This window comes from Perna viridis, chromosome 7 (assembly GCF_037379345.1).
Source record: "Perna viridis isolate PV_CMFRI_1.1 ecotype Kerala chromosome 7, ASM3737934v1, whole genome shotgun sequence".
Taxonomy (NCBI): Eukaryota; Metazoa; Mollusca; class Bivalvia; order Mytilida; family Mytilidae; genus Perna; species Perna viridis.
The window spans coordinates 7857423-7873932 of NC_142451.1; the positions used below are offsets into that span (position 1 = coordinate 7857423).

General features: G+C 32.1%; 1 protein-coding gene across 30 annotated transcripts in view; it reads left to right on the plus strand.

The window, feature by feature from the left end:
• LOC148611163 (uncharacterized) overlaps positions 1-16510 on the plus strand; it is a 41605-nt gene that overhangs the window by 24486 nt on the left and 609 nt on the right. For 2 of the 30 annotated variants that reach the window (XM_088591363.1, XM_088591364.1), the window contains exons 6-7: positions 5340-5478; positions 6493-8142. The exons of 2 other annotated variants lie outside the window; for them this stretch is intronic. In XM_088591363.1, the coding sequence (XP_088447489.1) occupies positions 5340-5478; positions 6493-6529 (176 nt within the window). In that variant the 3' untranslated portion in view covers positions 6530-8142. 26 more of the 30 variants (XM_088591370.1, XM_088591372.1, XM_088591379.1 and 23 more) reach the window with 24 other exon arrangements.

The following is a 16510-nucleotide window of genomic DNA, read 5'->3' on the forward strand; positions in this document are numbered from 1 at the left end:
TTAAAAAGAACAAAATTTTGGTAGGGTTTGCTGTTTGCCCCCCCCCCCCAAAAAAAAAAACAAAACAAAACAAAAAGAAAAAAAAATGAAAAAGAAAGGTATGCTCAGAACTTTATCATCTGTACCAGATGCTATTCTAGTACTTGACCCAGTATGGTATAATGTCTGACCATGATTTCTGCATTTAGTTGTGTTTCTTGAAGTTGGCTTTTTGTTTTTCCAGATTTTTGTTGTGCCCATGGATGCCATCCTCGAACGAAAATTAGGACAGTCATGCACTGGAAAATCACATCTATAACACACAGAGATAAACAGAAAAGTCTTAAATTACCAAAATTTTACACTTTATTAGTCTGACATTCTTTGTTTAATTCTAAATTAAAGAATATGGGCTTCTAATCAAAGCTTTTTTCTTAATTCCAGACTTTCTCACTGAAAAGTCTCGTCATTCAGCTCCACAAATTAAAAGAGCCTTAAGAAATGCCATTACATGCAGAACAGCACAAGAAAAACAAAAGATAATACGAAGACTTCAACATCAGAAATCATACACAAGCAGTTGAAAATATGTAATTTGAAAACTATTTAAGTATAGTTTTATGTATGGTTCCAATTTTCTTAGTCAAGACCAACATTCTATCCAATATCTAAACCTACACGATTTGATGAGATTGCTTTTTTTCTTTGAAAAAACTTTGAAAAAAATCAATACATTACTGTTCAAGGTAGATATTCAGCAAAAATGTATCATGTTACATTTTTAAAATGCCAAGATTTACATTTTACACCATAGGGCTAATAGGGAACTTGAATCTCTTTACAGATTTCTGTGCCAAAAATGGGACCCATAGTAGAAGCAAAATTAAACAAGCAATGCATTCTGGGATAACAGCCAGAACAACTATGGAGAAAAAGAAATTACTAAGGAATCTTTATATCTAAAGTAATAGGTCCAACTTTTGACATAGAAATCTGTTTTGACTAGCTGTAATTATCTTGTTTTAAAATTTGTTTATTTTTAATAACTGTATCTGATTTGTGATAATTTAAACCTCATTTTTAGAATGTGTCCTACATTGTCTCAAGGACTGAATGGTAACTTACGATTTTCTCTTAATTTTGTAAAGGCAGTCTGAGGTCAAAGACCCTTGATTTTTTACCTAGGACCTTTGAATTTCATCTAGGTCATGAATCTTCAATTCAGACTAGCAGTTTCATTGACACTTTTTTGGGGACTTCTGGTTTTTCATAAGTAGACCATCGATTTAAGATTTTTAAAAAATCCTGGATCATCCTCTTTTGAAAGTAAATTGAATCACTGTTTCTGAAGATATTTGTTTTGTTACAATTCAATCATATGCTTGTTTCAATAAATATGTATGCAGTATACATGTACTTTGTTTTATTGCTCTGGAAACATGAGTTTGATTTTAATTGTTTTGGTTCATTGTTCTGGAAAAAAAAAATTGATTTTGAAGGATTTGTCGTAGCTAGTTTTGTCTTTCATGGTATATTTATTTTGGTTTAATACTTGATGTTTTTTTTTTTTTATAAGTAATGGCAAGGTTGGGATAAGTATTTAAAAGTGTCTACACTTCTGACATACCTCCTCCCAATATTGTTATTTGAAGTCCTATAATTCTGATACAAATTTATCACATTTAAGTGTGGGTTTTTACATTTGTCAGTCATTACAGTGACATTTGGTACTTTCATTTCTGTATCCCTCTCTTTCCAGACTACGTGTCCAAACATAGTATCCATTCAAGAAGCAAAATAAGGACTGCTTTGAACAATGGAATAACTGCCAGAACTACACAAGAAAGGCAGAAATTAAGGAGATTGGCATTAAAAACTTCAGCAGTGACAAATTAGGCACATAACTTGATGGCTGATCTTTTGTTGACACTATATTTATTTCACTTTAATGCTGCTTTCAATTCTATAATTGATTGATTTCATGAAGTCATTTTTTATTTCTAATTTGATACTGTGCACCAGTATGTAACTTGAGAAGAGAGGCCTACAGGTTGCTTACTCTGTTTTTTGTTTTTTTTTTCTCTAGTTACATCAAAAGACTGGGATTTTAAGAGAATAACATTTTAGAAAAAATCTATTTTGGATTTAGATGGAACCATCAACTTATATACTTGTAGATGAAATTAATAGGGAAGATGAAGACCTGATATTTTTTTGATGTGCAGGTCACAGGTCAAGATCTGGTTTTCAGATGATAACTTAGCAAACCTTCATGAAATGTAATTAGATTGTACAAGTGATGGCTTTTTGAGTAAGGAAAACATTGTTTTTGTGGGCCAGTGCGTCAAAAGTCAAGATCACTCCTACATAGGGGCAGTCAATAGCTGAAAATTGTTTCACATGATCTGTTACTTGTGTTTTATGAATGACTTAGGTTGAGTTGTTGTCTTTTTGAATGGCTTAGGTTGACTTGTTGTCTTTTTTGAATGACTTAGGTTGACTTGTTGCTTGGATTTACAAACATTGGAAAGTAAATGTATTACATGTTATGTGGATTTATGTTATACACAGTTTAAAATAATTTTTATCATTCCCTTTTGGATTATTCTGTTTTTTATCTATAATTTTTTTTCAAAAAGAAGCTTTATGTTTTACAGATTTTTGTTGTTCCTATGGACGCCATACTCGACCAAAAGTTCGCAATGTTATGTATAAGAAAATCACATGTGCCACTTTCCAGGAAAGGCAGAAAAAGTTACATCTACAAAATGTGCTACACAAGTATAACCAAAATTGATTTTCTTTATATAACTTGGCATGAATGATGGTGCGAGGATGTTAGTAAATAGTGCTTGTCAGATAAATTTTGTAAGGAGGTTTTATGAAAGAAAATACGTGTACCTTGTCTTGTGAATGTGCAACATAAACAATGGTATTAATAGGTCATGTTTGAGAAACTTTTCAACTTTGGTCAGCTGTAGTGCAAGATGCTTAAACTGAGCTTGTGTTTACTGTACAGACATTCTTCAAAATGTGTTATACCCTTTTGTGGTTCTGTAAATATGGTATATGATTTAAGTCTTTTAAGTAAAATAAATTATTACATTAGTGTGATCCTATAAATGTACTATAAATGTAAGGCTTAATTAGTCTAATATTAGACACCAGGGTATTTCAGAATCCTGTAAAACGTATTTGCAGGGTTTTCCATTGAAACTTATTGCTTTTCTACTGCCCAGTTCAACAACCTGCATTTAAATTTCTGAAACAATGCTATAGTATGTTGAATAAGATAAGTTCATTGTACATGTACATGTACCAGTATTTCAAAAATTATTGCTTGAAATTAATTTATGATGCTAATCAGTGGAAGCAATTGACAAATGTTCCTCATATTACATGCTCATTGCAAAATTTCTGAATAAGCTAAAATGCAATTGTTGAATGTGGTATTTAAAACAGTTACATCTTTTACACTGCTTGATATATTGCACTTACATGTATTTCTGATTTTACAATAATTTTGTGTACTTTTAACAGATAAGTTTTTGTAGAAATTTGTAAACATACAAGATTATTATTATAGTAGAAATGGTTTTCTATTTCCTCATTTTGTGAAGTGAATAATGAGTCAGACATTGTTTGTATTTTATAATTGTGTAAAAAAATAAATGCAAATATGTTTGCTAATCCTTGCCTACACATAGACTATTAATATTTGCCTGAACAAAGGATGAGGGCAGTGTTAAGGTGGAGGTATTACAAACTTTATGTAAGATTTTAAAAGTCGCAGTGGCAGATTTAGAAGTGGTGGAGGAACAACTTGCCAACCCCTTGCCCCCTTTCCCTACAGAAAATGGGGAAAAGTGATATTTTTGGTATGAATTTTTTATTTTCCACAAATTTTACCCTAAAATATTCTCACTTATCTCCACTAGGTAATTAGTTAACCCTTTGCCCACCCCAAATCTGAAATCTTCAACTCAATATTTGAATTACCCTGTCATTTGATTAAAAGGCTATCAGTAAGTAAAGAGACAAGGTTAAAAACTATTTCAAGAGATGTGGATAATTTAATTAGTATTGAGCAACAGTAAAAAGATGTAAAGGGATTGCTAAGAAAGAATTACTAAATAGGAGGTAACTTCAATTCATACTTCATTTTTCTATGGTTGCAGATTTTTGCCAGAGACATGGTACCCACACAAAGCCAGCTATAAAAGCAGTTATTTATCACAAGATATCTGCAGTCAGCTATAAAGAAAAACAAAAAATTGTCAGAAAACTGAAAAAGATTGTCTAAACTGATGTTCCTTCTGTCTTGTGTTAGTTATAACAATACTATACTTTTATAGTAGCGAAAATTTGTAGTGTTAATTCTTCAAAGTCAAGTTTTCTATCATCTTTTTTTTCTCTTTTCTTTGCAAATTGAAAAGAGATTTAAGTTAAGTCCTTTATATCTGAAAACATTACATGCCATGTCCTCAAAAGATATCAAATACTGTATTCAGTATTGGATCCAAAAGTGTAATGAAGTGAAAACAGCTGATACAAATAAAGCTGTGTAAAAGTGTCTATACAAACCTTTGTGGTAAAAATACTTCCTTTTTTATTGTATTTGTGTTAAAAAGTTTGAGGGATATACTGGTTGTATTTGAATTATTTAGCATGTCTGTCTGTTCAGCTGTGTGCATTACTTAACCAGTCAAATGATTTGGATGAAATTTGATAGGTAAAATGAGTATTATTTAGATATGTATAAACAAATATAATGACTGTCAGACAGATAATTGAACTTAAGGCCTTTACATTTTACAATTTTGCCTTTGAAATGATGCATCTTCGAATTCATAGAATTCATTGTAAACATGAACAGAATATTGAAAATAGACCTATGATTAATGACTTTACAAAACCTTATAGTTCATAAAGAGCAAAAATAGCATGCAATAATATCAGAACAAATATCTTAAATATGAAAGTTAAGTAAAAAGGTCAATCATTAACACTTTAGTGGACTTAGGAGAGATGGATTATTTTTAAGAAAAGAGAAGAAAATGTTACACACACACACACACACACACACACACACACCCTTGTCCACTTCCATTTTACTATGTCATTATAGTCACAATGTTGCCTTTTTGTGGTATGGTATTGGTACAAACACAACACAACTCATTCTTAACTGCTTTAGACATCATAAAGTTCATGATTTTGAAATTTTGATGGGAGCTTTGAAAGAATTTAGAAACTGAAACCCATAAACTTTTCTTGAGAAAAATAATTTTTTATGCATGATTCTACTAAAACAAAATTTGATGTTGAATGAAAAATGTGTAAAAATTCATATTTTTCAGACTTTTCACATGCTGGAAGTGGAAAATCTAAGCCCATTCTTAAAAACATTTTGTCAAAAACACTTTCTGATAAAAGCTATGATGCTAGAAGGAAAGGACGCCGAAGAATAATATATAGAACCGATCCATGTTTGAATTAGTATGTACTGTTTTAGTAAATAACAGCATGCCCATTCACATACTGCAGTATGTTTTTCCTGTATAATAAAAAATTTTACGAGTCAAAAGTTTCATGCTTGTACATAAAAAAAAATTCTATTTTTTTTTTCTTTGAAGTTCTTGTCTTGTATTTTGTTTTTTGTCAAGATATGTCAATATTCAAGCACAAGTTTTGTTTGCATCAAAAGAGGAAGTGTAATATTATTCTGACTAAATTACCATTTGGACACTTTGAACCCCAAATTCAAAGGTCTGGGAGTGCTTGAACCCACAGATGCAAAATGTGGTGGGCATGCTGAATAACACAAAACTATGGAAATATTTGTAATAGAAGAAAAGTAAGGGCCAATCTGACCTACTAGGAACTAGTAAGTCAACCTATGATCTGTTTAATGTCATTTTTCCAATAATTCTTTTACATGTTCAAATTCTGTCTAAATCTTCACTTAGAGTTGTCCACCCTTGCACAAAAGATGAAAGTTGTAGAATATTGTTTGCCATATGATATTTCTGGCTAATCGTCAGGTTAGAGAAGGACATACATGCTCTAGATTTTTATAAATTAAGAACTTAATGACCTTACTTAAATGAAGCTTTCTATCTTCCCATATATACATGTATGTCTGATTTATAGTTTTTCTGTCACTTCTAACTAGTATAATTCAATGGTCAGTGTCACATGAATATTTTAACTCACAAAAAAATACCAGATTCATTATGGTTCAGGATTTATTGGTGTTAGAGTTTGTATGATGAGTGAATTTATCACAATTCATGTAAGAGCAAGTTCAGTAAAGTAAATCTAAGGCTTATTATGGTATACTGTAGTCATCTGTCCATTGACTTGTAGTATGACAATTATAGAATACTACTGAACTCATTATTTAGTCATGAGAGTATAAAATTTAAATAATGATTATTTGTGGGATGTACTATTTATTTAGCACTTTCTTAAAGACATCATAAGCAATCTTTGAATCCTTACTTATTACAGCCTTCACAACAACTCACGGCCGACACAGGATGACTGAAGTTAAAACAACCCTCCATCGCTACATCTGTGTTGTCAATTTCCGGCTCAAGGGAAAGCAGTAAAAAGGACAAAAGGATGGAAACATTTTGACCACATGCCATTTTATCCTAAATCTTAAGAACTGGAAAGTTTCACTTTGTACAGAAGTTATTATACCCCTGCTCAGTGAGTGGTTGGTGTATTGGAATCACCTTGTCTATCTGTCTTACTTTAGTCACAATTATCGTTACTCCCAATGGATGGATTGATTTTGAATATAGTTTGTGGCTTAATGTAGATTAGGTTGTGATTTTGGTTGCTGTTTGATATCTTCATCTTGTATGAGCAGAGATATATTCTGACACAATTACGCTTGCAGCTTTGTGATATGTTGGTTGTTGCATATTCAGAAATATGTAGCACATGAAATCTAATGGAATCCAGTTGTTTTATATATTATCCCTCTCTGTTTGTGGCAAATTAAGCATTTCTTTGTTATTTGGGTGCACTAATGTAAATATGGATCTATAGGTCAGAGTTTATCCCTACCATTTTGTTTTTGAGCATACAGATACCTCTGTTTGATATATATTATAAACAAACTAAAATGCTAAGTGCCATTTTTCTAAATGCAAAAGTTAAATGATAGAATTGGGTAGTTTTCGATGATAGCATACACTTGAAATTTGAAGAGATAACTATTTTATTTACAGATTTTTGTCAGGGAAATAGTCGTCACAGAAAACCCTCCATTAAATCTGCCCTGTACCGAAGGATTTCAGACATACTGTGCAAAGAAAAAAAGAAACTAATGCGATTAAAGTATCAATAGGAATTGAAGGGATAGAACTGGTAAATTGAAAAATGAAGTGGACAAAAATAAATGTTTTTTTTAACTTACTCGATGTGATTAACTGCTTCCTAACAAATACTATGTAATAAAACTGACTTCTGGGCATGTATACGGTCAGATGTCTAAATTGAACCCTGAAAAGAAAAACTAAACCAGAAAATCTTCTGTAAGTCCCTTTATATAAATTTAAATATATTTTGAACATTGGTGAACAAATACATGACCACACAAAATATAGTCCAAGAAGGGGTTCAGTATAGACAGCTTTCACTTAAGTCATTTGTAATTTTTTAAATTGTCTTGGCTGTGCTGAAGTAATACAGTAATTCTTTCTTAAATATTGAAACCTGCAAAATATCACTTGAGTATGCTACCATATCTAATGTCTGTCTGATATTTTAATTGCTCTTTAACTGCTGCATTTACAACATCCTGATGTTAATTAGTTTTTCAGATTTCAATACAAATTTATAAATAATATATTAAAAGCAAAGTCAATAATTATTTTATAGTAAGTTGTGTCCTTTAAAGTTAATAATTTATTGCATTTTTTCTGTACCTACAGGAAGTCTACTAAATTTTGAATTGTTTGCTTTCATTGTTTATCATTACAAAATGTTTTTTTTTTTCATTGTGTTATCTCCCTTTTATTGACATACCTGTTTGTATTACTCGCTATTTATTTTATTGTAAATCAAGTTTACTTTTACGTGACCTTTCTGAATGATAACTTTGATGTAAGTAACAGTTTTATGTTTTGTAAATAAATTTTGTAAACATACGAATGTGTCTAGATTGTGTTTTTAGATGCCTGTGTTCTGTGTACAAATCTGGTGATAAGTGCATTCGCACTTATTGAAAAAAAAAATAAGAACAAAATATTTGCTGTCTGTTTAGTAAAATAAAAATAGAAAAAAATGATAGAAGTGTATTTTCATCAAACAATTCTTGAAATAAAAACAGTTTTGTTAAATTTTATCAGTCTTACGATGTCATTGCTTAGTAGTGTATGTGTGAGACACAAGAGGATTTCAATGAGTTCAGAAATATTCCCCCACTCTACAATAAAAATCAAATGGTTACTCCTGATACAGTATACTAGCAAATAACTACTCCTAAGTGCTGATCTATTTTGGTGAATTTCTGAACTGATTAACTCTGGACAATATTTAACCGTTGCAATGGTCCTGACTTCGTACAGTCATTTCTCTTTTGACAGATTCTCATAATTGATCAGACTATCAAGGAAATCATCCTTCATGTTCTTTGGTGTGTTTTTTATATTGGACATGTGTATTCCTTTAATCTGGTTGTGTGGCATCCCCACTAATTCAGTTCTATTTCATAGGTATACTGACTGAACATTATTTTCGTTGTAGATTTTTGTCAAACTTGCAGTCGTCACTTAAGGACCGACATAAAAGCAGTTTTGTATCGAAAAATATCCGGAGTTACATCAAACGCAAATAAAAGACAGGCGCACCTAGAGCAATATCGGTCTTAAATTTGTTTCATTTTATTTGTTTCCTTGAGTGTAAGTTTCCTGCGATGTATTAGTTTTGACATTATGACTGATCATGTGAGATTTCTCAAGCAGACGTCGCTAAATTGTCAAAAATATCTTTTTAGCGCATTATTTATTGTATTTTCCAGAATTTTGTGTCATGCACGGGAAGCATGTGAGGTCTAAGTGTAGAAAGGCTTTAACAGATAGTGTTGTTGCGACTAATTGGAGAGTTCGACAGAAACTCAAAAAGTCTTGGACGACCTTTAACAAATAGAGGGGTGGATCTACGCTCGAACATTTTCCTGTCTCCTATTTGTTAATTCATATCATACTCGTATAATATGAACACTGAATATGAACCATTAGTATAAACTTAATGTTATCTACATGTATGAAGATTTGTCACGGAGTCAACTATTTACATATTTAATAAAGACTGATACATACATTCCGAAGACATTGTGTAAATTCTGAATCATCTATGAGTACTACACGTACTATTCCTTATTTTTTACAGACTTTTGTGTTTTCCATGGGAGAAATACACGACCTAAGTGCAAAAAAGCCTTGTCTGTGAGCATTTGCGCAGGGAATTGGAGGGCAAGACGAAAACTACACAATTCGAAGCTGTTTTTCAACAAGTTGTATTCAATCTCTTCGGAACAATTTAACAATTAAACATGCTTAAAAGCGAAAGTGTGTATTCCGTTATATCTCCTCCTTATGATATCCTTTCCGAACGAAGCAGGACCTTGAACCTGTTTGAATGGACACAGTCCGTGTTAATATTTCATTGAAGATCGTTATAGGAGTAAAATATTGTCAATATACTTATCTAAAATTAATGGAGGTCTGTTTATTGATGCAAGATCAGCTTATATACCTTGTTACCCCTTCCTATTCATGGTTCTTCAATTAAACTCGCAATGTCTGTCGCAATGTCTGTACATGAAAATGAAGCTTGGCATCTGGGATAATAGAAACTAACATTTGTTTAGTAATAAGTCTACGAAAGAAATGTATGCATTGGTAAATGATATATCTTGGGGTTTTTTTTAATGAGTAAAGTTGCATATGATAAAATGATGAAATTATTGATAACATAGAAACAGCGCATTGATTGGTTGCTGTATTTCGATCTTATAATAACAGTGTGACATGCTCAAACTGTATCACAACTTTCAGCAAAATATTTAGTTTGCTGAAGTATGTGGCTGTATGTTCAGATCGAAACATCCAAATTTCTGTTAAGAATAGAAACAATACTTTGTGACGTTATTTGATACATGTGACAGCTGGTTAATTAGCATAATATACCATTAAAGTCTATTGAGTAAACTAAATTGTTCAGTGTGCAACAGAACCGAGATTTCATAATTCTTATACCTCTTTTATGCAAATACATAGATCTAGAAGAACGTTTTATGAACATTTTTAATAACCTTCTTTGATGCTACAAATTAACAGTTTCGTTATTCAAACGGAGCAATTTCCTGTTTCTATACGGAAGTAATTATTCCCGTTTCGTTTACAATGAAATCACAAATACGTTAATACATGACAGTTAGAACTTAGGTGTTTGATATGGCAAAAATAATTTCATAAATTTGGAGTATTATATTTTATTCCACGAAGTACAAAAATCGCGCGTAATGCCTATAGAAACCTACATTACTTGCTTTATTGTAATCAATCTCCGAAACAGAGGATCGTCCTTGTTTGTTTGACGTACCCTGAGATACAGTGACCTCTGTTTCGTAGATGGTTTTGTAACGTTTCTCACCTGACATAATTCGATGTGAGGACGAGTGTTGAATAATTTTTTTTATGTTAGGTTCATCCTACTTTATAGTGTAAGCTAACTACTTACCAGATCGAGAACACAAATAAATAATATCCTCATAACCAGAACAAATCGAATATAAGAAGACAACTTCAGAACAGAGAAGTTCTACCATATTCTACTAAAAGGTTCAAACTTGCGTTGTTTGATTGAGTTGAAATTACTTGATGGAGTTTTGTAAAACTACGATTTTATTTTCCAATTAGAATTTTGATTTTAATTAGATCATTTGTTTAAGTACAAATTGTTTGCTATTATTTTACATTTTTATATTCAATTAAGATTCGTTTAATAAGGAGACACGTCTTGAAGTTGCTTCAGTAATTAACTTGCAGGTAAAAATACGATTTAGAATGATGGTGGAAATAAGGCAAAATATCTTCTACTTATTAGTTCAGAACTTTCCCACCCTGACATGTGTGAATTACTTTTCCCCTATATCCATCAATCGACTGTTTCATTTGTTTAGTGTTTTGCTTGAGTGTGAGCACTCAACCCAGAGTTCAGGTTAGGAGGACCCTCGTCAACAGTGTTACTGCAGCAACTTGTCATGCAAAGAAAAGACTACGCATTGAAGAAAATACAAACAAAGCGCTTTTCAGAAGCATCTTACGATAGTTCAAACTTGTTACGTTTGAATATATGTGTTAAGAGAATTTCTTTTGTCGATATTTGACTTTATCTGGTATTTATGAACACTTATCTCCGCTTTTAGAATTTCGCTTTGGATTTATGCTGGACCCTGTGTAAAGCAACCATTATAGCAGAGATGTTTTCTATTTAGGTTTCTGTCTGTCGGTTAGTTCACAACCAAGAAGTCGGGTCAGAGGTGCATTGGCAAACTGTATAACTTCTGCAACTTGTAAAGCTAAGAAAAGACTACTGGAGAGAATATCCTCACGAAGCAAATTATCGCAGGAGAAACTTTTGTAGTTAAATTGTACCTGATTTTAATTGCTTTGAAGCAAATCCAGTTACTTGCAAATTTATTGTTTTGTCTGTGCTTAAAATTCAACCAACCAGGTATCGTCAATTAGTGCAAAATCAGAAAAGAACATTTGAAAACTGCTACTTAGACTGGACGTTGTTTTTTTATTTATTGTTGTTCTAAAATTGAGAGACAGAATATTAGTTAAGTTAACAAATTGAGCAGTTTTTACCCTTTTTTTTAATTTCTGTTGTTTTTATAGTTAAAGCTCTCTTAATTGAGTTGTTGTAAAACTAGTAATACGTTTATCTGCTTTTTCATTCTATCAGTAATGTTTCATCAAATTGTAGCTTAAATTCGCATTGTATTATTATATTGTTTTCACTCTATTCTAACCTCAGTCTTATCCGCAGAACTCCTTTGAAACAACTGAATGGATTTAGACCAAATCTGGCACAAAATAGACAAATGTAGACGTACATAAACATTTTGAAATTTCAAACATGGCCGCTGTTCAAAGATTTTTTTTTTATTTTAACTTTATTTCATAAAATAGGAAAAATCGAAGAACATCCATACTTGATTAAAAATAGGGCATTATATGGGCTATCGATTTTCAATATTGAAAGTGAAAAATGGCCGCCTATCAAAAACTAAAGTAAAATAAAAAAATATTAGAAGAATCACGGAGTCGTAAAAAGTGATTTTAAATGCTCCTTTGACAATTGGGGTTCGAAATATCTGTTACGGTGTGTGTAACAATTACACCTAGTTTACTGTATTATTAGTCTGAAACAAGTAAGTGTTTACTCCGAATAGCTGTCAATGGCTTAGCTCAAGATTGTTTAAGCTAGAAAGACTGGTAAAGGTTTAATACTGCTATGTACTCGGTTTGTAGATACTCAATCTAATTAAAATTAAACCTATCAATTGTTTAATTCAGTCAATGCCTATATGCAGTGACTAAATGGAACAATTGATAGGTGTAATTTTGATTTCGTTGGTAGATACTCATTCGTGGTTGAAACTATGAAACTTATTGTTTTATCACTGCAACTGTTATCAGCCTATTGAAGAAAAGTACACGAAATATCCGTTCATCGTACTTAACTCGATCGTTGTCTAAGACGTGTCAGAAACTATAGAAAGTTATTCGATCGTGGTCTATAGAAAAAAACGGATATGGTGACACGTAGCAAATGCACCAGCGTATAGCCTAAATACAAAATAGTAAATAATTTCATAGATCACCAAACGGTCTTTGTCAAGTGTAAATGTTGTAGAACGTTTTAGAAACTGTTGAAAATTAACTTAATTGTAACTTGTATATCTTCCAGAACCCCTAGAAGGGTTAGATAATTTTTCAAATGTTTGCATTAAATTTGTTTTAAATATACCCAAATTTAGGGTGACACAAGCCTTTCCCACTGTTTCATGATGATTAGGGGTTTTTACGGTCTTGACTATCCTTACGGATCTCACACGACCGCTCCCTTACGGGGATTTTGTTTGTAATTGGAGGTAGCGGTGCCCAGCAACTCTCAGTCAGAGTTTGTCCTACTATCGGCTGGGTTGCTCTGTTGACGCTCTGGTCTCGATTTCACAAATAGTCGTAAGTGTAAAGTTGATCGTTAGTAATGACGTCATAAACTAAAATAGCATTGTTACGTCACGATTTACGATCAATTTCATACTTACGACTTTTTGTGAAACCGACGCCTGGGTCCGAGAGTGAAAAACCACTGTTTCACTGTGTATTTGACATTTTATATGTACATTGTAAAGTGTATTAGCAATTATAGATCGGATTGGTTAAGCAGTCGTCCATTTCGGTTTTTTTTTTTTTTTTTTGGTTTTTTTTTTTTTTTTTTTTGTGTTTTTTTTTTTGTTTGTTTTTGTGTGTGTGTGTGTGTGTGTGTGTGTGTGTGTGTGTGTGTGTGTGTAAGATGTACTAGAATTGTTTCTTCTTTTTGTATCATGGACCATATAACGTTTTGTCGAGCATGTGAATAAAAATGAATTATATCTAATCTTTAATGTTACCTGAAGTTATGCTTTTAAAAAGAAATAATTTCAGACGAACTACTAATGTATTGTATTTAACATCTTTAATAATTAAAGTTATATACTATAGTAAGTCTTACTGTATGTAATGTACACAGTGTCTAGCGTCTATACAAATGATCATATCTGATAAAGTATATACGAGTAGAGCTCTATAAAGCAATAACATATATATAGGAGATATTGAGATTTTGGTCTCATTTTGTCCTATACTCCTAGCGATATATTACACGAAATGGCTTGTGGTTTCATCTTGTGATAAACAATTAAACTTAATGTTAATTTCACTCTTAAACCTGCATTAGTCCTGTTGACTATACAACAAAATAGCTGAAAATTATGTCCCTTCATCTGTTTCAGATATTTGTTCTGAAAATAGTCATCACAGTCGAGCAAGAGTCAAACAGGCGCTCCATAACAGTGTGTCAGCCGCAACGTGTCAAGCTAAACAGAGATTAGAAGCTAGACACAGGATAAATCTTCACCCAACATATACACAAATAGCTCTTAAGAAAACTGACTAAGAGCTCAGACTTATCTTATGGTGTTAGACGTCATACATGTACTTATTTCATTTGACCATAGGAACGAATTACATAGGGTTTACTTGATCTATAACTACCAGTATCAATGTTGAGATTCAGTGTAACACTCATTACTGCATGTCGTCCTGTGCACGATTATACATATTGTCAAGATTATGACTGAACGTGGGCCTGTGTTTTGTTGTTTTCGTTTCTAAGTAGTTTGCCCGTGTCAACCTGAAAATTCTTGCATGAATTTGGAGTTCATGGTGCTTCAATGCAAAACCAACCATGCTGGAATGGTCTTTCACCTAGGTTTAATTCTATTTTCAGGTTACTGTTCACATAACAGCCGCCATACCGAATCGAAAGTGAAACGAGCTTTGCATAACAGTGTTTCTGCTACAACTTCTTACGCTAGAAAAGTGTTTACAAACAAACATATGAGAGGTCGTCTCGTGACGAATAAACATGGCAAATAAGTGCTTATATGAGGCCTTTGTCTTTTGAACACGGAGACTTTAATCGTTAGTTGTTTGCTGTTTGTAGAAAGTTTCATGTTCGTTGCTTTTAATGGATACCAAAGATACAGCAGTTCTTCGTTCTTTTTCAGATTTCTGTCAGTACAAAAGTAGCCAATCTCGTTCAAAAGTCAAACAGGCCTTATATTGTAGTGTGTCATCAATTACATGTATTGCTAAAAAGAAATCCGCTTTGGAGCAAAGGAACTCTCGGTTTTCAATAGGTGATAAAGATCACGTGAATACAAAGAGGACGGATATGCAATAGCAGAAGAATGTAAATGAATCGTAGAATGAGTAAACAATCGTCTATGTTTACAGCCAGTAAAATATTAAATATTCAGTTTGGTAGGTTGAAGCGCTGAAAATTACATGGCACTTGTTATTAGAAGATGGCAACGCTGAAAATTATATGACACTTGTTATGAGAAGATGGCAGCGCTGAAAACTTCTATCATGATTTATTTCATGTTTCATTAGAGGATAAAATGTCTCGTGATTACCTATTTTTATCTTCCATTATAAGGTTTATTTATTATTATTTTTATAATAGATATATATGTGTTGGTTTATTTAGAACTGATATGTTAATAAATACTTGCTTTAAATCTTTCGTTGTGTAAAACATGTTTGAATTTTACTGTACTTTCGTTTTTACAATAAAGATAATACGATCTTACATTTAATTTGTTTAATCCTTAATGGACTAGTCTTGTGTCAGGATACATTTTGCGAAAATTAGTCTGTAATAATAAAAAAAATGTCCGTCCGTCTGTGAACCACTTTCACTAAAAATTAACGTTTGTCTCAAGGGCGTTCCTGTTAGTTGTATGAGGGTTTTTTTTATATCAAATTCGATTTCCTTTTGTTTTGTAGCATTTTGTCTCGCATCCAGTACACAACCAAGAAGAATAATAAGGAGAGCTCTTGTAAATTGTGTCACAAATGCAACATGGCGTTTTAGACATATACAGAGCAAGAGACTAGACCCAAAGTCAATGAATGAACAGACAAGACGCATTTTAAACCCGTTTACTACAACCCGAAGTTGACACATACAATTTATCAAGAATACACTTTTCATTGAGACGAAATGGATTTAAGTAAATACTGTGTTGTCTATGAAATATACTTAATATGACTTGTTACAACCAGTTTCGTTGATCACGTGCATGAATTTTGATAAAATATACAGGTGTGTCTTTATTATTTCAGTTCATGCGCTCATCCAGTAAAAATGAATTTCTTTTATTGGAACGCATTTAAACATGTAGAGTATACGTTAAAAAATTGCCTATGATCATTCTTATGGATACAGAGGCTCATCGTCAATATCACTCGAAGAACACATCTATGCATTGCACAGTGACATGCAGTTAAATATTCTTGAACAAATGTCCAAAGGCAGTGCCCAGGAAAGACATGTAATAATTTGATATTATTTATATATGTTTTCAGCAACGAATATATTTCATTATTTACTTCTTTTCGAAATTATGAAATAAAGTTAAAAAAAAAAACACTTAGATTTCATTATTTTATCTTCATGAATCATTTGTCTACATAACAATCATTTACTATAAAGTCAACAAAATATTCCTAGCCTCAAACAACTGACCCGTCTTATTCAAAATCGCAAATACAACCGAGCACCCCTTAACACACACACTATTTCCGACTATCAAATATGTAATGAATGGGAGATGATACCAATGCAATAGATGGGATGTATACTTTGTCTCTATTTGATGCCATCTATG